At 52.9% G+C, this 22,149-nt stretch overlaps 9 protein-coding genes across 9 annotated transcripts; 3 read left to right on the plus strand and 6 right to left on the minus strand.

Annotated features, from left to right (window-relative positions):
- Positions 1–80: 80 nt before the first annotated feature.
- SEPMUDRAFT_145816 (uncharacterized protein) lies at positions 81–3,697 on the minus strand. Its single transcript, XM_016903285.1, has 7 exons — positions 3,598–3,697; positions 3,341–3,528; positions 2,699–3,286; positions 1,811–2,635; positions 1,482–1,754; positions 864–1,430; positions 81–746 (listed from the first exon to the last, which is right to left on the minus strand). The coding sequence occupies exons 4-7, from the start codon at positions 2,356–2,358 to the stop codon at positions 140–142; spliced, it is 1,995 nt and encodes a 664-aa protein (XP_016764719.1). The 5' UTR covers positions 2,359–2,635; positions 2,699–3,286; positions 3,341–3,528; positions 3,598–3,697; the 3' UTR covers positions 81–139.
- On the minus strand, positions 3,011–3,694 carry SEPMUDRAFT_112641 (translocator protein; the record flags this gene model as incomplete). Its single annotated transcript, XM_016900989.1, has 3 exons — positions 3,011–3,286; positions 3,341–3,528; positions 3,598–3,694. 3 exons carry the CDS (start codon positions 3,692–3,694, stop codon positions 3,011–3,013), a joined length of 561 nt encoding a protein of 186 aa, XP_016764720.1.
- Positions 3,698–4,185: 488 nt separating the features above from the next.
- Positions 4,186–7,480, plus strand: SEPMUDRAFT_145820 (uncharacterized protein). Its single transcript, XM_016903286.1, has 3 exons — positions 4,186–4,516; positions 4,604–6,492; positions 6,552–7,480. Exons 1-3 carry the CDS (start codon positions 4,372–4,374, stop codon positions 7,185–7,187), a joined length of 2,670 nt encoding a protein of 889 aa, XP_016764721.1. The 5' UTR covers positions 4,186–4,371; the 3' UTR covers positions 7,188–7,480.
- A 63-nt stretch (positions 7,481–7,543) lies between these two features.
- SEPMUDRAFT_145821 (branched-chain-amino-acid aminotransferase) lies at positions 7,544–9,278 on the minus strand. Its single transcript, XM_016903287.1, has 2 exons — positions 8,590–9,278; positions 7,544–8,510 (listed from the first exon to the last, which is right to left on the minus strand). The coding sequence occupies exons 1-2, from the start codon at positions 9,117–9,119 to the stop codon at positions 7,778–7,780; spliced, it is 1,263 nt and encodes a 420-aa protein (XP_016764722.1). The 5' UTR covers positions 9,120–9,278; the 3' UTR covers positions 7,544–7,777.
- A 176-nt stretch (positions 9,279–9,454) lies between these two features.
- On the minus strand, positions 9,455–11,297 carry SEPMUDRAFT_152784 (uncharacterized protein; the record flags this gene model as incomplete). The annotated part of the gene is made up of 4 exons (XM_016907484.1): positions 9,455–10,276; positions 10,333–10,401; positions 10,465–10,882; positions 10,940–11,297. The coding sequence occupies 4 exons, from the start codon at positions 11,295–11,297 to the stop codon at positions 9,724–9,726; spliced, it is 1,398 nt and encodes a 465-aa protein (XP_016764723.1). The 3' UTR covers positions 9,455–9,723.
- Positions 11,298–12,333: 1,036 nt separating this feature from the next.
- SEPMUDRAFT_122118 (ARM repeat-containing protein) lies at positions 12,334–19,656 on the plus strand. The gene is made up of 5 exons (XM_016901749.1): positions 12,334–16,987; positions 17,037–18,788; positions 18,866–19,049; positions 19,180–19,231; positions 19,347–19,656. The coding sequence occupies exon 1, from the start codon at positions 12,447–12,449 to the stop codon at positions 15,201–15,203; it is 2,757 nt and encodes a 918-aa protein (XP_016764725.1). The 5' UTR covers positions 12,334–12,446; the 3' UTR covers positions 15,204–16,987; positions 17,037–18,788; positions 18,866–19,049; positions 19,180–19,231; positions 19,347–19,656.
- SEPMUDRAFT_129517 (uncharacterized protein) lies at positions 12,334–19,656 on the minus strand. The gene is made up of 5 exons (XM_016902290.1): positions 19,347–19,656; positions 19,180–19,231; positions 18,866–19,049; positions 17,037–18,788; positions 12,334–16,987 (listed from the first exon to the last, which is right to left on the minus strand). The coding sequence occupies exons 1-4, from the start codon at positions 19,492–19,494 to the stop codon at positions 18,627–18,629; spliced, it is 546 nt and encodes a 181-aa protein (XP_016764724.1). The 5' UTR covers positions 19,495–19,656; the 3' UTR covers positions 12,334–16,987; positions 17,037–18,626.
- SEPMUDRAFT_137362 (S-adenosyl-L-methionine-dependent methyltransferase) lies at positions 16,680–18,238 on the plus strand (the record flags this gene model as incomplete). The annotated part of the gene is made up of 3 exons (XM_016902835.1): positions 16,680–16,987; positions 17,037–17,831; positions 18,190–18,238. 3 exons carry the CDS (start codon positions 16,680–16,682, stop codon positions 18,236–18,238), a joined length of 1,152 nt encoding a protein of 383 aa, XP_016764726.1.
- Positions 19,657–21,127: 1,471 nt separating the features above from the next.
- On the minus strand, positions 21,128–21,586 carry SEPMUDRAFT_20156 (uncharacterized protein; the record flags this gene model as incomplete). Its single annotated transcript, XM_016908322.1, has 1 exon — positions 21,128–21,586. A coding segment is annotated over one exon (459 nt), but the record flags the coding sequence as incomplete, so codon positions are not given.
- Positions 21,587–22,149: the final 563 nt, after the last annotated feature.

Consider the following 22,149-nt stretch of genomic DNA (forward strand, 5'->3'; position numbering starts at 1 on the left):
CGCGTGATGTTGACAATTTGACAAATGATGTCAATGGTTATTTTGGACAGATGAGGTAATCAATTACATAATATGGTATGGAAAGGTATAGATACCTATAGGTATACTATGTAGGTATAACCTACCTGAGTATTGTACATCAAGCGCTGCCCCAAACGGGAGAACTTCCTTCACTCTCATAGACATGCCCTCGAATCGTTCTTCCTCTCACATCGTTACAGTCGTCAATCATGATATATTTCTTCGCGGGCTGTTCCGGACCAACCCAGTCATCGATATGAAACCCTTCTTTGTCAAAATGATCCCCAATATGCTTGATTCGAGCCTCCCAAGCACGTGCAGCGTCATCGCGGACCGGAATGTCCTGGTGTTGGGAGTGTTGGGACTGGGGCTGGAGCTGGTGTAACAGTGTCTCGCAGAACCCACACCAGAAGAAGGAATTTCCGTGTCCGTTTTTGCTCATACGGGATTGTGTGCACGCTTCCCCGATATTGAGGTTGTTTGTTGCTACAGGTTCATGCTCCGGGCTTTGCAGATGCCGGGCCAGGACTGCAGAAGTTCGGAGTGGTCGACGCGTACAAGTTTTACCTTCCGTGGAGGGTGAACGAGGGAGAGTGCATTGGAAGGACTCGTGAATATCGTGCTGAGAGGTCTCATGGCGTTTCCAATCGTTGCGGCTGCCAAACTTCTTTTGACAGCGAGGAAATGTACAGCCGTATGGACGTGTGTGGCGTTTGATGTGCTTTCTGTTGGTTTCGCCAGGTTAGTACTGGTGACTCTGTTGTTGCTGATAGTATGATGGTAGTGATGACGGCGTTATGTTGTTATTGTGTTTGCAGCAGGTAGTAATGGTATGATCGTACTTGAGGTCGCACCCGCGTCTGTGGGACTTGTAGCACGATGGACACTGGTGATGATTGTCGAAGCGGAGCTGGTCTGCCGTGGTACGAGGCTGGATTGTATTCGTGCAAGAGGGCGCATCTTCGGCGTCTTGAATTTCATAAAGAGAAGTGGGAGGAGCTTCGCCTTCACTGTCGATAGAACCAAATTGATGATCGCTTGCCAGCATATAGTACTGTGATGAGTTTTCTGTGTACGACGAGCCTGGTAGGCTTCCTTCAAGGACGCCATCGAGTTGCATGGACCAGGTACTGTGATCGATATAAGGCACATCGTCTTGCATAGCACCGCCCATTGCAGCCAGCGTATTATCATGCAGGTCGGAACCGGGAAAAAGTTGAGCGAAGTCATCTTCATGCGATATTTCGTTGAGCTGCTGCTGATGAGATTCGTCGGCGATCTGGATCCAATAGTATTCGAGCTCGTTATGATCGCCATGAGATATCTCGCTCTGCGGCTCCACGAAGTTCACGGCAGACCTTGTCTCCAGATCGGTGGTAATGGCATCATTAGGTCGATATGCTTGGGAGCTGTAAGTAGGTCAGTCTATATATACTTGGTGCCCATCAGGAGTACCTTACGATTCGAGAAGACGCCCTTCATCCCAATTCGTATGCTTGCGTCTGATGTGCGCCTTGAAGTTATCTCGTCTTGGCCAAAACTTGTTCTCCTTCCCCTCCGATTGCTGCAGACATGCACAGCAGATGAACCCAGTCGGATTGCCCACAGCAGGCCTGAGACAGTGGACACTCTTCTTGTGCCTTTCCAGATCGTTGACTGTCGCAAAGCCATCTTTTCTGGTGCAGCCGTGTGCCGTACAGTGATGGCGTTTGAGGTGCGTTTCTGCATGCTTTCTGTGACAAAGTCAGTCAGTACCCTCGCTATGTTCTGGTGTAGCGTTGATACTGACCGCGCGTCAGATTGATTCTTGGGCTGGCGACCACATTGTAGGCAGGGGTCCATTGCTGGTTTTCGCGGACCTGTCCCTTCCACGAGCCTACTATTACTTTCCGTAAGGACGGTCTGGAGACCCGATGGCCACAGTCTATCGTTGCCGGCATGTGGCCCGTAAGGGGATGAAGAGTATCCGAACGTATACTCGTTTCCGTTGGCACTACATTCAGTCTTTGAGGCAACTGGTTGTGATACGTAGCCCGAGTCCGCAATGGAAGGGTTATAGGACGAAGTCCGCTCCATCACGGCTCGACTGCCGATTTGCATGCACTCTGCCATGTCATCTGATCTGGTAGACGGGCCAAGCTGCCATCCAGAACCAGGCATCTGGCCATAGAGAACGCCATGCTGTCCCTGTCCATCCCATGGCTGGACTTGTTCGGATTTAGTCAGTTGCTCAAGTGGAATCTGGCCAGCCTCCTGTGCCAGATCGTCGAGACTGGAGAGGTCGAGGTTGTTGGGATCAGACATGTGTCGCTGTCGGAACGGAGATTGACTATACATCGTCTATTGCTTTCCATTCATGTCTCATACCACGAAGTCAACCACAAGCAAGACGTCGAAGGTGTGGATGACTGAACCTAGAGCGTGAGCTTCGGCAACATCACAGCTGAGGTCGTTGCTCGCTCTGAAGCACTTGGAAGCATATAGAATGACCCCTCAGCCGTGTGCAACTCGAACGAAGGCAACCAGTTCGCACGCAGTATGCATGCACGAGGGCGTCGCGGCGGAGCTTTCCTATTGGTCAGTTGGTGCATGATTGAGAGGCCGCACTGAGTGACTGAGCACTTGTCAGTGATCCTTCGCCCTGCGCATGGCGGAATTTGCAGCGTTCGAGACCCACTTTTTCGCATACTACTGCTCTCTGACTGGTATAATCTGGTGTGTGAACAAGGAGCGGCGACCAGGTCAGAGATGTATACGTATTACAGACTGCCGTGTCAGCGCTCAATCCGCGGTCGACGAACCTATCACAACGATGCGGTAGACGTGAAAAGTGTACATGTAGGTATTGTACAGTCTTACAGCTGCATGGGCTCACCGGAATGCTCCCACCGAGACTTGGAACTGTGCTAATGAGCTCAGGGCACTTCGTCAATTCCAGCTATTTTCTTGCTCTGCTCTCATGATCCGGCTACTCACGCCCTGCACTAATTCAGGCCTGTTTCTGACCTTGTGTAGAAAAGTCCCAAGAGTTCAAGTACCCGGCGCCATGGCAGAGGTAATTGGCGAAGCCGAGCCATGCAAGGTATGGAGCCAACAGCCAGCCAGACGTCTCGTCCACTTGGCCCCAGATATAAGCCAAGTAGCCCACTGTGCCTGTCAGAGCAATGATATCGGCGCTGGCAGCTACAGGCTTCTTCAAGCCAAAGAAGAGAGGTGTCCAGACCAAGTTCAACGCCAATTGAATGGTGTACAAGGTTGCGCCATGCTGTGGAATGGATTAGTATAGCACAATCTCGCGTTCAAATCATCGGGTGGAAACCTTTGCGAGCTGCACTGTGCGTGGGTTCACGCTCGTAGTCCCGATCGTCCAGGCACGATAGCTAGCATATCCCATCGCACCATACAACGCCGTCCAGACAGGACCGAAAATCCATCCAGGAGGCTTCAAGGGTGGTTGGCGCAAGGCTGCATGGAACTTCCTCGTCTCTGATGGGGATATGGCGAAGCCTGATGACAGTAATGATCAATGGTCAGGAACGGTATGGTATGCAGACGTTCAAGTTGCGGACGACTGACCAATAGCGGTGCCAGCAGCGATCGGGAGGAGCACGGCGGCGGCAGGCTGTTCGAACAGAAAGGCCGGGAGCGTGATGGAGGGGATGTGGGTGGTCATGGTGGTGGTGTGAGGATTGCGTGTTGATGGTATAGTGGTACCTTATAGTGGTATAGTGGTATAGTGGTAAGGTATAGTGTAAGGTGTACCACGGGACTGCACCCGTAGAACTAGCTAGATGTACGGGTACATGTATTTGGGTTCGGGAGCTTCCTCGCACGGCCACTCGGCTCGGCTCCGCTCCCGCTGGGCGGACCCGTACACTGACAGAGGTACCTACTCTTACAACCATCTTCCGGCCGTCTCCAGCTTCACGACCACTGCACTTCGACAAGCCACCACCAAGTCGTCCTTTCTTGACCGCACTCTTCACGTTCGTACTCTCCCCTCATCAGCACCATCTTCATCTTCATCTTCCTCTTCATCTTCATACTACCATTCCCCTTTCACCTGTTTCTTGCTGGTTGCATCCCCCCTCGTCTCTCTGTCTACTTGCACTCTCGCGGCTTACTTCTAACTCTGCGATCATGCAGTCCTATAACACCACCCCTCTGCGGCACGGAGACCGCACCCTCCTACGATTTCGACTTCGTTAACGTCCTGAACTTCCAGTCTGCCCGCCCCGTGCGTCCAGCGACTCGCAGGCGACTCCGCCGTGCACGCGCCCAACTTGATGGCGGCAGCAGAAACTGCATAGACCTTTCTCTCTCCCACAGCAAGCTCTCCGTGTGGACGTCATGGACGACTACGACTACAGCCATGGTCATGGTCGGACCCCCATGAGAGAGTCACCACCCATGTTGAGAGCTCCAGCCCGTGAACGTGACTCTGACTATCGCTCTGGTCAGGACGCGTATCGCGGCGAGAGGCGCCGCTCGCCGGGTGAGTTCCCTCCCCGGTCTCGCACTGTGTCAATGCTGTGTACTTCCTTGGATATGGACGTGATGAATGCTAACCTGTCGACCACAGACCGCCGACGCGACCGTCGACGTTCGCGCTCTCCAGCACCCATCGATCGTTACCAGCCTGATCGTGTGCGTGATGAGTATGCATACAGCGCCCGTGGCCGTGATGAGCCACATCACCAGCGACGACGCTCATCACCACAGCCAATTGACCGCTATGTGCCAGGCGAACGACCTGAGCACGTACCCATCCTCGTCAACCCAATGCCTGATCCGATGAAGTTGGACATCCAGGTGGGATTCACCTGGTTCGCAGAGTGGTGGCGCACCGAGCAGCGCATCAAGGAAGAGAAAGAGAGAGCGAAGACGGGACGCCCGCCACCGCGTCTCCGAGGGGAGCGGGAGTCCAAAGAGGATCGCGAGACTGAGCGGCCTAAGATACAGGCTGCATACGACCAGTACAAGGAGAACTTGCAGCGTCTACAGGCTCAGACATTTGTGCGTCTGCATAAGAATGAGGATTGGTTCCGAGAGCGCTATGTTCCCGAGTCGCGTGATGCGTTCAGGAAGAAGCTAATGAGCTATCGCAAAGGTCTATTCGCGCAATGGGAGCATGATCTGACCAATGGCGTCTTCGACGATTTCACGTTGGAAGGAATCTACAAGACCGAATCCAATGGGCAAGGTGGTATCGTGGAGCGCGAGGAGGGCGAAACTAATGCTGCGACAGAAGTTTTGGGTGTTGGTGACTTACTCCCCTCCAAAGGTGCCGATCTTCGCGATCCAGCGTCGCTGCAGCCCACCTTGCTCATCAAGACCATCGCTCCGACTGTCACGCGCGAGAAATTCGAGAGTTTTGCGAAAGAGCATCTAGGCGAAGGCGCTTGCGGCTTCAGCCACTTGTCTCTTTCAGACCCCAATCCGCTCAAGAAGTGCCATCGAATGGGATGGATCATCCTGAACTCAACACCCGAGCAAGGCGCTGATGCCTCCGCGGATGACAGCAAGGCTGAACAGAACAGCAATGGCTTGGGCGATGGAAAAGAAGGCACGACAGCAGACGCAGATCCCAAAGCTATCACTCAGAAGCAGAGCTCCAGCGAGAAGGCTCTCGAGAAGATCAACGGCAAAACGATAGAGGATCCAGACCGTGGAAACTTCACGGTCCACTGCGGCGTCCACCGTCCACCAGATGCTCCTCGGAAGAAAGCACTGTGGGACTTGTTTTCAGCGTCCGAACGCATTGCTCGGGATTTGGAGCTGGCCACTCGCCTTGTCCGTAAGCTCGACAATGAACTCGGCGATGAGTATTTTGGCGTGGCGAAGATTGAAGAACGCGTTCACGACCTGTCAGAGCAAGGTTTGCTGAAGCCTGAGCAGCCTGCCAAGCCTGAAAAAGACCCAGATACGATGGAAGCCGAGGTTGAAGATGGGGAAGAAGAAGACGACGAGGGCATGGTCGAGGAAGACGATGCCGACGACGAAGAGCTTCTGATCAAAAAGAAGAAGCTGGACCTCCTGGTGGAGTATCTGCGTCGTGTCTATAACTTCTGCTTCTTCTGCGTTTTTGAGTCCGACTCAGTGCATGAACTGCAGCGCAAGTGTCCTGGTGGACATTTGCGCAGGCCGCGTGCCAGTCTGACCTCAGCTGCCAAGGAGACAGGAAGAGCCAGTGCTTTGTCGGAAGCATTCCCTCTCAGAAAGAGAGCAGGTTACAAGCCGGATGGGGAAGAAGAGCCAGAGATGGACACCAAGGACGAGAGTCCTGTGGAAGAGAAGAAAACGCTTTCCATGAAGCCATCCACCAAAATGGTGCAGCAGCTGCAGCGTGCCTTCAATTGGGTGAAGACGTTCGAGGACAAGATCCTGCAAATTCTGGAGCCAGACAACGTAAACATTCGTAAGCTCGGAGGCACGCCGTTGGAAGAAGGTGTGGAGAAGGAGCTTGCAAAGGTAAGTGCTGCAACATTCATTCATTCATTGCCGCGCGTGTGCTAACATATCGTCATTAGTTCGTGCTACAGGAAGATGTCAATAAGTTCCGCTGCAAAGTCCCAGAGTGCACCAAGCTTTTCAAAGGAACCGAGTTTTGGCGCAAGCACGTTGAGAAACGTCACGCCGATTTCCACGAGCGTATACGCAATGAAGTCGAACTCGTCAACACTTACGTGCTCGATCCGGCGCACATTGCTCCAAGCAGAAGCGATGCCAACTCCAATGGACACTTTCCACCGAGCAACCATGCACCGACTGGCACGCCACGAGGCTTCCAGCTCAACCAGCAGTTCCCAATGGGCTTCCCCATGACCGCTGGGCTGACTCCCGGTGGTACACCTGGCATGCCGCCGATGTTTGCAGGTCAGCCGATGGGCATACCAGGCGTTTGGACACCTGGAATGGCTCTCGGTAGCGGTGGGCCGATGCGCACCAACAACCGCATGCAAGGTGGTGCCTATCGAATGCCTGGTCCTTATGCGCGCAACGGCAGAGGACGAGGCCCTTCGATGAGCAGCGGACGTCCTATGGGTATGATGGAAGGCGGCACCGCAACGATGGGTCCAAACGAGGCCGTGGTAGGTCGCAGCTTGAGAAGCTACGAAGACCTGGATGCGGACAAGGAGCAGAGTACGGGAGAACTAAATTACTGATCTCCTGGAGAACGGAGTGCAGGTGAACGGGGAAGGGCAAAATGAGCGCCACAACAGAAGACATTGTGTGCAGAAAACTGTGAAGCTGTGTAGTGTTTTATGGTAAAGCTCGCACTGTTCGAGAATATCGACGGGTACCTAGACACAGGATTGCTGGCCTCTACTCTCCCTACCTTACCTTCACTTCCCTTTCTCCCTGTCAGGCGCGAGACGCATCGCGACTGTTCAGGAAGATATCTCTGTACAAGCTCTAGAGAAAGTTCAGGTACCTTAGGTATCATACTTAAGTTTACACTCGTTCTTGATGTCTACCTCGTACAACAGCTTCGAATTGCCGTATGGCATCGCAATATCATCGCTCTTTATATTTGCCTCTTATCTACAGTAAATAGGTAACCTGACGGTCCCATCTTACACCAAGGTACATGTACCGTCGTCAGGCACACGTGGGAATCGCATAGGTGGACACCACTGTTCGAGAGAAGTTGAATTATTGTATAATACAATGTCTCGACCTGTTCATGCATGTCTGTTTGCAAGACACACACCACGGGGGGTAATGTATGTACCTTGTGTATCATGTTTTTTTTTTACACAACAACAGACCATGGATGATCTTCCTCGCCGTACTGAATGCCTTCGATCCAGTTCTTCATCTGCTCCACAACAGGACCGAATTCTTTGCCAGCTGGGAGACCACAGTCGACCAGTTCACCCTTGTAGGAGATTGCTCTCACGGGCGACACTGTCGCAGCCGTTCCCGAACCGAAGACTTCCAATAAGCGACCTTCTTTTGCTGCCTCGGCGAGCTCACGCATGTGGAATCTTCTTTCGGAGATTTTCCAGCCTTGCGGGACCATTCTCTCGCGCGCCAGGGCAAGAACGGAATCTCGAACGACGCCGTCGAGAATGGTGCCGTCGAGAGGTGCGGTCATGAGTTCCTTCTCGCCGTTCTTGTGTTGAATGGCGACGAAAAAGTTCATCGTGCCGACTTCCGTCACGAAATCTTCTTCGACTCCTGTTGTGGGATCGGTATCTTTGAACAGCCAGAGATTTTGATGGAAGCCTCGAGTGGCTGCTTGCATTTGAGGTACGATGCAGGGTGCATAGTTGGCGCCCAGTTTGCTGGCTCCTACGCCACCTGGCCAGGCTCGCACGGCGTAATCGGTGGCTTCCAGAGAAATGGCTTTGAAGCCCGTCGGGTAGTACGGTCCGACAGGAGAGGCGATCACGTACAGCATGGCACTACCTGGAGGACCAACGCCGAGTGTTCGCTGTGTGCCTATCATGTTGGGTCGAATGTAGAGGCTGTAACCCTTTTGTCTGCAGTACAACAAAAACATTATCAGCGACACCTCGACTTGAGCCACACATGTGTGGTGTGAGTGCGGCCATTACTCACGATGGGATAAACCTCTCCTCCAGCTTCACAAACTTCTTCAGCAGTTCAATCACCGCCTCCCCATTGAACGTCGGCAGCGCAATTCTCGCAACACTTTTGTTCAATCTTGCCATGTTCTTGTCTGGTCTGAACAACCTCACTCTCCCCTGCGTATCTTTGTAGGCTTTCATGCCCTCGAACGCTTCAAACGCATAGTGTAGGACACATGTCGCCGGGTCCAGTGACAGGTTCTGATATGGCGTGATGCGAGGTGCTAGCCAGCCATCCGAAGCCGTCCATTCGAGGGAGAGCATGTGATCGGTGAAGGCGCGGCCGAAGACGAGGTCTGCATTGGGCGTGATCTCTTTGGGTGTGGTGGTGGTGGTGACGGACAGTTGGCTGGCGTCAATGGTGCTCAAGCGAGGATCGCTGGAATCGGGAGCGCGGAGGCTGTACAGTCTTCTTGCGCTGGTACTCCATGTCGTCGTGGTCGATGTCGCGAAGAATGTCTTCTGAGACGCGCTTCGGCCAAAGAGCGTTCGGAGGGCCATGGCGGTCTGTCTGTTTGTTCGTCTTGGTGTATCTTAGCGTCCCAACCACGCTGCTCAGTCTCTCGAGGGACGTCCACTGTGCCACAGCCTCCAAGCTGCACGCAACACTGTCAATGGCTCCAATTGTTGTGGTGTGACTCGACGTATCGTGCTTTAAAGTTGTGAGCCATATGCCAGAATACCTTACCCAGGGTCTCAACTTCTCAAGTCAAAGCGCCGCCGATGTCGGCTCAAGCGAGATGGTTTTGTGTACGTCTATACGATGACAATGTTCGTGCATTACTATTCACAACTACCTGTATATACGAAAACTTCTGATGAGAGGATCTGGTGCTGATTGACTGCTCTTCTGTGTGCGAGCCGTTTGGGCGTATGGCAGATATTTTCCACACTTGCAGCCTGAGCGCACGGTTGTCCATATACCTGTAGCTAGCTGGCGGCATCTTGCCCGTCGTTGATATCCTTTTTGGTAGAACGTGGTCTGCCCGCTGCTGAGTGCTGCGAAGTGGCATCGTAATGGCAGAACGTCCTCTCAGGTGCCTGATATCCTCCCTCTTGAGAGAGTCCCGTTGAAATTTACCGGATATTAGTTCTTTTCCATTGCTCATGAGTAGAACCCAGTCCATGGCACCGAGCCGCTTGTCCCATACATTGCCGCTTCTGTGGGCATATGTGTGCCACTCACCGACATCTCACTCGGAATCGTGGGTCGTCTTTGCTGGTGAATGACCTGATGTTGTGCATAGCGCAAGTGCTGCGGGTGCGACTGTTGCTGGCGTTGTTGATGTTGCTGCAGGAGATTTCGCTCCACCAGTCCAAAACGAGGTGTAAGCTGCATCAAAGGCATGTAGTTCACAGGGGGCACATCATTCGCCAACCCAGGAAATTCATAAAAGAAGTTAATGTCCATTCGCCAGTTCGCCATATCCATCAGGCCATATTCGAATCTATCCGTGAGTTGGTACATTGAGGATTTTGGAGAGTACGCCACGACTTCGAATGGTTCAAAGTCGCCGACGACGCGCATGTTTCGTGCGAAAAATGCCCAAAACTTGTTAGTTAGCATGTCAGTCTGTGAGGACATTAGACGTTCGCGAAGTTTTGGCCACGTCAAATGATCAATCACAGGCTCGTGGGCTATAAGGCTTTCCGCCATACTGGATGATATTAGTCTCGGAGCGCACGTCCCAACCGCCTGTACTCGATTGCTTACTGGGGCTGAAACCAAGCGGGCAGCGGTCCTTCAACTTGAGTAGCAACAGTCTTGGTTTCGAACATATATCTGAAGCGGTGATATCAGCTGAGAGTGTATGGTATAAAGCATGCATGCTCTTGCAGTTCCTACCTTTTATGGAGCATGCGAAGGCAGCTTATCCGCTCGACCATGTTGCAATCCTTGAACAAACACATGTCGACCATGCGAAGCACCTCCCAGAGTGGACAGACTTGCTCATAGCGCGACAATGCAAACTTCCAGCCTTTCAATACAGCGTTGATGATGACATCTTGATTGTGTTCGTCGTCGTAGCAGATTTGCTCGGGAGGGATATTCCGGATGCGGTCTACCAAATGATTCAGGAACATGGTGAGATCTCGACCGCCTGGGTCACTTCTGCTGCCTGTGACGAGCATAGCAGTGTGTGGCTCAAGGCCAAGCCCATGATCCGAACTGCTTATGCCAACAATGTTTGCCGTGTCGAGGCCGTGACCATCTGTAGCCCCTGCCCGTAGGGTTGAATCCCTCGCCGGATGCTGGTCATAGTCTGGCCGAGATACTTAGCAATTCGCATTTCGCTATGACTGCCCGACCGATGACATACCTACTGCACCGGGCCAGAATTGCGAATCGGGCAAATTACTCAGAGACGAATCGATAGTGCTGTCGATGTCTGTTGATGCCGGACTGGTGCTATTCGCCACGTCGACTCTGTGCGCAATGTCGGGAGCCGATTCTTTCCCATTCCTAGGCTGAGTGTGGGAAGCTTCGAGTTGAAGCACGCGTGCCTCAAGCAGAGCAAGGCGGTCTTGGACTTCCTTCTTCAAGAATCTGTTGGCTTTGCGATCGACCTCTTGTTTTCGTTGTCGTTGCTCTGCCGTGAGCACTCGGCCACTTGCCCAAGGCTTTTTCTCGATTGCTCCTGCATCTGTACGCTTGCCAGGTCCTGTGCGAGCGCTCATATCTGCAATTGGGCACGAGTATGCTGCCGCAGGCTGGAGCTCAGCTGCCTCGTAGCAACCGCATTCCCTTCCCAGAGCATGTGCGCTATATGAGCGGCATGGTTTGCCACTGTGAAAATACTAGTCCGCAGATTGAATTCTGGTCAGAAGCAGCTCAATAGTGAATGATGTTGGTAGGGATTCGTGCGCTCTACTATGACCCCGCAGGAGTGGGAGAGATCGACAGACCAGACCAGACCAGACCTTTTAACCTGCACAGCCTGAATCGGTCTTCAGAGTTGCGTGGTGCGAACCCTATGTCAAGCCAAAAGGTCATGCTTAACAACCCAACTCGAGTGCTTTCTCCTGTGAATCGGCTTCTTAATTATCTTGCGAGACGTGAGCAGGCTTGACGAGCAGCAAGGCTGGTAAGGCTGGACACCCAGAACTCCGTTATGATGGACATTACTCAATGCCTTGTGGTGACTGCTAGTCTCGTGAAGTTAAGGTACCTGATTATACAGGCTTGGGTCTCCAATTGCAGCCAGCCCTCGAGGACCCAAAGTCTGACCCGCCAAGCGGTTTAATCTCTTCGTTCAAAAAGCCAACAAGGAAATGTATGGTATGCTGCCTGTGGCAGTCGTTGGCAGAACACATCTTCGTTTCCATGATTTTGAAAAATTTGGAGAGGACCGCGACAACATTGTCTGTGCAACAATGCGCCTAGATTCGTCGTTCTAGCAGTGTGAATGCACCTGCAAACACATCTTAGGTACAACAGCATCTCCACACCTAGGCGGCCACTGATGGCTGGCTGAGGATACAGCCTCAACTGCCAGTTGTGTAGCTATAGATGATGGAGGATATCGTAAGGAGAAGCCTTAAGAGGTACCGTAAGGTGTAGGTACCCGTAGCCGTAGGTATGTAAGTCTAGCCGGAGTTGCGCCGCGTATACCAGCGCCTCGTCACAGGCCTAAAATGTCTTGGCAATATATCGGGCCTTCGGACCTGGTAAAGAACAACATCATTTTGGGTCTCCTTTTTCACGCCACGACACGGTCATGATGCTCGCACGATGAGAACGATCAGCGTTCCGCAAAGTTCGCCAGTCAATATCTGATATGGGAGTACCGCCTCAGCTGGATCAATCCCAAGAGAGACCACGTCACCATGTTCGCCAATGCGCTCAAGTCGTTCTCGAGTAACATCACCAGCAATTACACCCTTGGCCCTCAGCCTATCTCAATAGCTGGAGCTTGGAAGATCTATGACGCCAAAAGTAAGCGCACAGGCAAGGCAGCTTCGGTCTTTGTGTTCGACAGAAAGAGCTTGGACGGGTCCACTGGCGGTGGTGGCAGCGGCGGTGGGCTCGCTGGACGGGGCGGCGGCGTATCGCTGAAGCGCTCCCAAGATGAGGTCGTGGAGCGATTGAAGAAGGAGGCGAGCAGTTTGGCGCGTCTGCGGCATCCATGCATTCTCGAGCTTGCTGAGCCTGTCGAGGAGACGAGCCGGGGCGGTCTGATGTTCGTATCAGAACCCGTTGTCAGCAGTCTAGCTGGCCTGCTGCAGGATCAGGACGAGCAGGCGCGCTCTGGAGGACGCACTAGCCGCTATGTCGTTGAAGAGTCGGACGGCACGCCAAGACGAAGAGAGCTGGAACTCGACGAGCTGGAAATACAAAAGGGACTTCTGCAGCTTGCTAAAGGCCTCGAGTTTCTCCATGAGAGTGCTGGATTAGTCCATGCAAATCTCACTCCTGCCGCTATACTGATCAATGCCAAAGGCGATTGGAAGATCTCAGGTCTAGCATTTTGTGGTCCTCACGAGAGCAGCACTTCCGCCACGTCCATAACGCCCATAAGCTTGCATGAAGTGCTGAATCACGACCCTCGTCTGCCGAGAAGTGTTCAGCTAAATATCGATTATACATCTCCAGACTTTGTTCTTGATAACACTCTTACTTGCTCTGCAGATATGTTCAGCCTTGGTCTTCTGATCATCGCGCTGTATAACAGTCCGCACACTTCACCACTCAGCACAGGCGGATCCTTATCATCCTTCAAGCGCGTCTTCTCGAGCTCATCGACAATACCGTCGCAGAACAATAATTTCCTCATTCCCGCATCTCATCCCATCCCGCAAACTCTGGCCTCCGAGGTCCTCCCCCGACTGATCACTCGACGACCCGCACAGAGGCTCACCGCCAAAGCCTTCCAGGAAGCTAGGTATTTCGACAATATATTGGTTTCTACTATGCGTTTCCTGGATGCTCTGCCCGCCAAAACGCAAAATGAAAAACAGGCGTTCATGCGCGGTCTCCCAAACATCATGCCGCAATTTCCGAAGAGTGTGCTCCAGAGAAAGGTGCTGCCTGCATTGTTGGAAGAGATGAAGGATAAGGATTTACTTGCCCTGATCCTCTCGAACGTGTTAGCCATCATTCAAGCGATGCCCGCAGGGAAACAGGTATTCACAGAAAGGGTCGTGCCAAAGCTACGAGAAGTGTTCTTGGCGAACAAGACTGCGGAGAAGGACACTTCGAGGGAAGGTGCCTTGATCGTACTGCTCGAGGGAATGAATATAATAGCCGAGAATTGCACAGGGAAAGAATTTCGAGACGACGTGCTACCCATCGTTCTTGTTGCAATGGACTCAACAACGCACGCACTCGTCGATGCCGCGCTTAGCACGCTGCCTTCATTACTCCCAAATCTGGATTTCAGTACCATTAAAAACGAGTTGTTTCCGATGATTGCGCAAGTATTCGCGAAAACCAGCAGTTTGCAGATCAAGATCCGAGGGCTTGAGGCATTCTCTACCTTGTGCGGAGGCGGTCACGACGATGGTGCAAACGATGACCTCAATGGCATCGGCATCACGGGAAAGAAGGCATCAACCAGTAGCATCATACTCGATAAATACACAATTCAAGAAAAGGTGGTCCCTCTTCTCCGCGGCATCAAGACTAAGGAACCCGGGGTCATGATGGCAGCTCTCAATGTCATTCGACAGGTCGGAGAGGTGGCAGACATTGATTTTCTAGCCAAGGCTGTGCTTCCACTACTATGGGAGTGGTCACTTGGCCCGTTGCTGAATCTTGCGCAATTCGAGGCGTTTATGAAACTGATTAAGAGCATGAGCGGCAGAATAGAGGCAGAGCAAACCAAGAAACTCCGAGAGTTGTCGAGCAGTGACAATCGTGGCAGGCGCTCTGCAGCAGCGCACAAAGTCGCCGCTGGCGGCATTGGATCCTCTGGTGAGTTGGGTGACGACGCGCAGGCGAGCTTCGAGCAGGTTGTATCTGGGCGCAAGCAGGAGGAAGCAAATGCAAACCGGGATTTAATGAACGATTGGAACTCATCAGCGCCGCAAGCGCAGACATCCTCTTCCAGTGGAGCACCTGCCTTTTCGTGGCAGGCAACATCTGCTATGCCAAACAGATCGACCACGGCGCTGCGCCAATCCCACGTGCCCACACGTACAGTGACACCGGATCTTGCGACCTTCAGCACACTTGTTCCTTCCAGTCAATATTCTAATCCTCTTCAACTCCAAGCACATGGAGGACTCTCCAATAACGTCGCAACACACTCGACGGGTTCACAGGCTCCAAGAGCGAATGGCACCAACGTCGGCCTCGACTGGTCTGCTGCGGCTACTCGTTCGACAGCAGCAGGGTGGTCTGCACAGACGACGTCGAGCTCTGCTGCTGCTGCTGCTACGGTGTCGCGACCATTTGTCGCAAGCCAAAGCTCGTTTTCTATACCGCCTCCGCCTATCAGCCCACAAGCACTGCACAACGGATACAGTGCACCTCCGGGCAACTCGATGCCGCGACAGGCGCAGCAGCAGGTATCAGCACAACCGCAGCCGTGGCAACAGGCTCAGACTGGCGGAGGTCTGGAAAAGTACGAGAGTTTATTGTGATTAGCGACATGGGGGACTACGAAAGACTAAATCACAACAAATACCAAGTGTGACGTCTGTTGGCGAAGAAAGCTTGGTGCATGACAAGTCGCATGTTTCACGAAATGACAAGTGACAAGTGACAAGGCTGCCCCCGTCGGGCCGCCCATGCACTTGCAGCGATATGTTGCAGATTGTGTGGCTCGTGGTGATACAGAGTTACAGACAGTGCAGTGCTCCACATTTTCAACAGCAAGGACCAGTAATGCAAGCAAGGCCAGGCTCAAGCATTGTTGCATTCCACTGCAGCCCACACGTATGCAACTGACAATGGAGAAGGGGGAAGGGCATGTGGGCACGACGGGCCATAGAATGGATTGAGTCAGGACTGCGGCAGGGCATGCGACGTCTCAGCACCACATTTGACCATTTGATGCGCCACCCCAGAGTCGTGGACGGTGGTGGTCGCGCGCGAGCGAACGAACGTCGAGTCGTTCTCAACGTAGGATGATGATGTGGGTCCCGCGGCGTACATTACCTTTCGTTTAGTTTGCCTGACGAGGGAAGGGGGGATGGGGCCCTCCGTCGCTGCCGCGGGAAGGATGTTTGATTGAGCTCAGAACCGCTTTGTCAGCTCACGTGAGGCGTCGCATCGCGCTCTCAGACTCTCCGCGCACGGGTTCGCGGGTCCCAAAATAGTAACGGCGCGAACTCTCTTCCTCCCCACGACCTCTCTCCCGGAACGGCCAGGAGTTGGGAGGTACTGTACCTCCTAGGACCTCAGGTTCAAGCTCATAATTTAAATGTCAGTTTCATTAGAGCTATGCGCACGGCAACGCTCGGATGGTGATACTGCTGGGGCGCACAGACAGGCGGTACGGCTGCTGCTTCCGGCCTGGACAGGTTTGGTGATGAGAGTGTGAGAGAGCTGTGACTGTGAGAGGGACGGGAGTCCGCTCGCACTCGCACTCGCGCTCCCACATCGCAGCGCTGAGCTTGCTTGCTTGCTTCGAGCTTGATACACGCTCTGACCGTTGACGTGCGGGTGCGCCTGCCTGTCTGCCCACAGTGCCTGCCTGCCTGCCTGCCTGCCTGGCACCTGGCACCTGGCTCCTGCCTACTAGCACCTGCCTGCTTTCCCATCCTGCCTGCTTGCTTTCCCCAACAGCGCCACGTGCCTGCCCTTCTTGTTTGCGCGCTGTTTCAGCCGGCACCGGGTCCTGGCCGTCGCTCAAATGCAGTAGTGGTGATGACTGTATCACAGTCGTACTCGCTGCCAAACTTTCCCTCTCACTTTTTGTGTTCATTCCTCCTCTCTGGACACTCGACCTTCCACCGCCTCAGACACGTCTCTGCGCCATTGTACGACTGCGCGTCGTCTGCAGCCTCGAACAACAACAACAACAACAACAATAATAATAACAACAGGAAGAGGACGAAGCAAGCAAGCATCTGTATCCACCACCTGCGCTTCTCTCACTGCCATCCATCATCGACATGGCCGAGTCCGCCGCCGTCGCGCCCGCGCCCGCGCAACATGAGACGCGTCCTTCCAACGTCAAGAAACCCCGGGCACCCCGCAAGTCGGAACGTATACAAACCGCCCTGCGATCCTATAAGGTCTTGAAGGACTTGACTCCCGAGCAAATGCAAAACTTCATGGATTCCTATCAGATCTATTCGCTGGATTGGGCGGATGAAAAAACAATGATTGCAACGCTGGGGTTCGACTACAAGCAGAAGGTCGGACAGAAGCTGGCAGACTACTACTGCGTTCTCAACCACCTCTGCGCGTTGGGAGAACTGTGGGTATACAAGCTCGCGATCATGGTGGCGGTGCTGACGATTGCATAGCGAGAAGATGTACATCCCGCCATACCTGTGCGACAAGAACATCATCACAAACCAATGGATGTATGAGGAATCCGTTTGCAAGGAACTGACACTACCACCCAAAGCACGTGTCCTCGAGCTAGGCTGTGGCCGAGGACGAGTCGCCGCGCACGTCTCCCAGACGACTTCTGCTCAAATCACAGGCTTGAACATTGATCAAGATCAGCTCGCTAGCGCTCGTGAATGGAACAAGCGCCAAGGCCTCAACAACGAGTTCATTCACGCCGATTTCAACGAACTGCCGCTGCCTCTGGAGTCGGAATCCTATGATGCCTTTTATCAAATACAAGCCTTTAGTCTCGCCAAGGACCACGAGGCACTCTGCAAGGAGTTATACCGACTGTTGAAACCTGGCGCCCGGCTGTCTCTTCTCGACTGGGTGAGTCTCGAGGCCTATGATCCTAAGAACGAGCACCACCAAGAGCTATTCCGCAAGATCAAACCTCTGATCGGCGCCGTGGGTACACCCACTCCTGCAAGTCTTGAGAGTGCACTATCCAAAGCCGGCTTCCGAGTTTTGCAATCCAACAATGCCAATGTCGGGGGGATTCAGGCGCCGCTGATTGAGCAAGCTGACGGCTACTTCCGTATGGCCCGCAAGGCTATCCTGGGTGGTGTTCGAGTGGGGGTATTTCCCCCTCATTTCAAGACGCTGTTCAACCGCCTCACACAAGATTGCGATGCCTTTATCGAGGCGGATCGCGCAGGACTCTGCACCACGACGTGGCACTGGTTGGCTGAGAAGCCTCTGACCACGTCTTCGCCACCTAACGATGACTCGGCATATGGATCTTTGTCTGGGTCGCAAGAGGCTGTCAACTCGTCCACGCCGGCCGCGCCCGCCACGACCGCCACGCCTGCCACAGATGCAGCTCCGCAGAAGGAGGTGCAAAAGGAGGTGCAAAAGGAGGCTGTCGGCAGCTCTCCGTTGGCTCAGTCCGCGTAACCCAAACCACATTGCGATGTGCAGATGTCTCTTTTGGTCGTTTCATGCGGTATGAGATGTGTGTGTGTCTCTCTCTCTCTCTATCTGCGTGTGTCTGTGTGTGAGAGTGAGTGTGTCTGTTATCACGGCGTGGGAGGTCCCGGCTACGTCGTATACTCGTCATCACAGCCGCGCTTGGAGGGAGGTGGGCATATTGGACTCTCGAGACTTGTATTGACATGGCGGGTACCCTTCTCTCTCTCTCTCTCTCTCAATCCTAGCAATACATCTGTACGATAACCTACCTGGTGATTCCAGCTCACTCCAGCTCTACCTGCCAATTACATCGTACAAACTCACCTATCGAACCTCGCTACTCTCAGGTCAGCAACAGTGGATCGCACGCTTTTCGGACCTGGATCGTTGCCACTCAAGCATTTCCTACTTTCGATATCTACTTGGTGTATATGGACACGCCCAATTTCTTCCATCGTGTTCACACCTCTCGGCTTAACCGTTCGCGTTGAACTTGCCATTGCCTCTCCGGTTTGCGAGTGTGTATCGCAGCAGTGCCAAAGGGTGTGTGCATGCCCTTGTGGCGATGCTGAAAGTTGCCTTTCAGTCTACTAGGCCTCCTCATTGTCCTTCTTGCCTTTCTTTCCCTTCTTTCCGCTGCCAGAAGGTGCCACTTCAGCATTCCTCTTCTGGTGTACGATGAACTTGGTATAGCATTCTTCTCTGTCCCACTCGAAGCCTGCGAGGTAGGGTGCTTCCAGCTCATCGTCGGCCTGTACAGTACCGCAATCCGTCAGCGAGGAATATCAAAAGGAGTACAAGTCTGTGTATTCTGAGGTTCCGACGTTACCTTCTTCTTGAACTGCTTGTGAATTGCATCTAGTGCATCTTTGATTGTGACGCCTTTGGAGTTACGGGCTGTGACTTCGAGACCCAGCGGGAAATGGAGATCGATCTTCTTGATGGGTGGGTTGCAGAGCAGCTTTTTGAGGACTTCTTGGTCCTCGACTTTGGATGGAGATGTGTTTAACTTCCTGTGGAGGAGGAGGAGGAGGAGGAAGGTTAGCTTGGCTGGTGGGTCGAGGATTGATGTTTGGACCTCCGGTATGTCCACTACAACGACACAACGTGGAAGAATCACGACAGGACGGACTAAGAGCTTACCATCCAAGCTTTTGGGTCTCTGGTGCAATCTTGAGCTCCACGCCTTCCTTCTCTGTTATTGGGCACAATTCAGTCAGTTAGGCGGCTCATACTTTGGTCAAGGGAGCTGTCTGTCGTTGGTGTATGGATAGAGAGAGAGAGAGAGAGGAAGGAAGAGCCATCCATACCAAGATCATTGATGTTGAACACGCCGCTCACAGTGCTACTTGTCCTGCGGTGCCGGATCTTGGACTCGGTAGGCGAGGCAGGTGCATCATCAATGGCAGAGTCAACCTTGGACAAGGTGGACAAAGGTTCTTGCACTTCAGCGGACATGATGGATGATGATGATGGTGGTGATGGTGAGGGTATCGTTTGAAAGAGTGATTGTGTGTGTAGGTGATGGAATGATTCAGTAGTCGGTGATTTCAGCAATGGTGGTGATGATGATCATACAGCAGAGGAAGGGAGAGAGAGGGAGAGGGAGGGAGAGAGGAGAGAGAGAGAGCTCTTCAGTCACAAGGTAAATAACGAGCTGTCGAGCGGGGTCTTGCAAAGAACATGTGACATTGGAGGAAGTTCCCAGGAATTGGGGGAAGGTGATGCCATACCAGGAGGCTCAGGATCGGAAGTCTCAGTCTCTCCATCATCAGCAGCAGCAGCATCATCAGCAGGAGCAGCAGGAGCAATCAGCCCATCGCTCTTGCCTTGCCTACCTAAGCTCTCGTCAGCTACTAGCTACCTATTCGGTCTCGTGACCACCTTCTGCACCCCGCAAACTTATCAGTGACCCTGCTTTGACGGCTTCCTTCCCGCGCTGCTTGCCTTCAAGGTTGCCTCTCTCAGGCCCTCTCTGAACTTGGTTCTGTGACATTATCCCATGTCCGTTCCATGCTGGTCACTGGTCGGATCATTGCTCCGATCGGCGGACTTACCCCTCAGTACACAAGTCTCCAAGATGCAGAGTGAGAGTGTTGTTTGATATTACCGTTAGGTCTCTTTTGATGATACATTGTACGAGTAGTCTGTAACACCCTCCCTCCTCCTCCTCCTCTTCTGTGACGACCAATGCCTGGCCAGCGATGATCACAGTCACATGCCGTTGGGGGTGATGTCTGGGGAGCGGACGCATGGGGGCCTTACCCGCCTGTAGCCGAGACTAGCGCGGCGATCTACCGGTGGTATACAGGTACCTGTAGTCGTGGGTGAAGTTGTGCAGGAGAGAGAGAGAGAGAGAGAGAGAGAGAGAGAGAGAGAGATCAGGTGATTTGTGGTTATGCAGGTGTACCTGTGTATGTATACGCTAGGAGCCACGCTTGCATAGATAGTAGCATTATTATAGATTAATCCGCGCCCTTTTGTGCACCAGATTCATCATCGAGCAGCCGATATAAATGGCTTTATTACTCATCTCGCAATTGATTGAATACCCTCTCGGACGGTGGACCGATCGAATACGACTTCATCACCAGACTTCTATTGCCACTCACTACCTTGTTCACTTGATGAATTCCCCACGTCGACGCTCCCTCTCTCGTTCTTGAAGTACCCCTTGAGCTTATTCTCTACTCGGCCGTCTATTTATTGACCCTGCTTTTCAGCCTATACACTGTCACACCAAGGTTGCTCTTTGGGTATTCCTCGGCCGAGACAGTTGCATGTGGTAATCCATGTAGATTCCAACAGAGTCACCACTCCAGTTGAAGTCTGCCCTGTGGAGGTCGGCACAGATATGGCATGATGGTGCTGGTGGTGCTCCGCTGCGTTGGCATATGTATCTACGCCAATGAGTTCATACCTCTGAATAGCCATCTGCCGGCTTCCAGCAGGTACAGGTACGCTTGAAGTCTCAAGCAAAAAGTAAAACTCCTGCTGCACCTCAATTCCACCATGCGTGAGCAGTGTCAAAATAGTTACTCCATCCACTGCACACAAATCGCGTCGTTTCTCAAAAACTCGACGGGCCAGGTAATTTCGCTTTCGGTGGTTCTGCAAGCGTAGCATTGACGGTAGCTTCAACGTGCGAAGAAATCTCTTTCCCCTTCTGCTGCTCCTCTTGAGACCTCCTCAACGCACGCTCCTCATCCTCTGTCACTCCAAATGTCATATTCCCGGCTCCGCCCCGCCCGACTTTCCGCGTGACACTACTACTGTTGTTGGTGGTGGTGGTGATGTTGGTGATGTTATTGTCTTTGGGCGCTGGACTGCCTCCCAGTACCAAGTCTTTAAAAGTACCGTTTTGATGAAGCTCCTTGGGACTGTACCAGTTGCCACTGCCTCCACGTCCACTGTACGCGTGCTCCCGCTGTTCTCGGGGGACTGTTGAGCCGGCTGCGGAAGAGGACAAGGACCGGTCGGCCTCGACATCTGCCTGGATTTTCTCGCTTTCCTGCTGCGCCGCTTGCCAGTTACCTGCGCCTCCGCGTCCGGGCATGTTGAAGGCAGTGTGGTCAATGTAGAAAGCTTCTTGCTACTACGATGGAAAGAAGAGATGGAAGAAAAGGAAGAAAAAGTAAAGCGAGCGCGTGGAACAAGAGGCGCCAATCCTTCACTTGGCAAAAAAGTGGAGCCATGTCACGTAACCGCGGAGATACCATATCATTGCCTACACATAGAAGTTCTACATGATTGCATATCGTGCTGCAAATGGGAATTCTCTTCATGTTCGTGCTAACAGTGCCTCGTGAAATAGGCTAGATTGATCATGATTCATCTTCATCAGAACGATATTGCAACCTACCTTACATTCCATTACTGTGGATGACATGACAAATCAGCTTGGAATGTTGAGATCATAAATGCTACATGTACAGACTCTAGCGGTCACACACAACAGCGACATTGAAGTGAATTTGACTACATTCTAAGTCCCTAGGGCTCGAGGCACCCTACGTTCATTCAAGAATATGCAGCAAATCCAGTAAGAGACTGACGTAGCAGGAAATGTCGGTCACGCTGTCTGTGTTGAGAGCTACTCGTGGGAAACAACTG

Source organism: Sphaerulina musiva (genome assembly GCF_000320565.1).
Source record: "Sphaerulina musiva SO2202 unplaced genomic scaffold SEPMUscaffold_1, whole genome shotgun sequence".
Classification (NCBI taxonomy): domain Eukaryota; kingdom Fungi; phylum Ascomycota; class Dothideomycetes; order Mycosphaerellales; family Mycosphaerellaceae; genus Sphaerulina; species Sphaerulina musiva.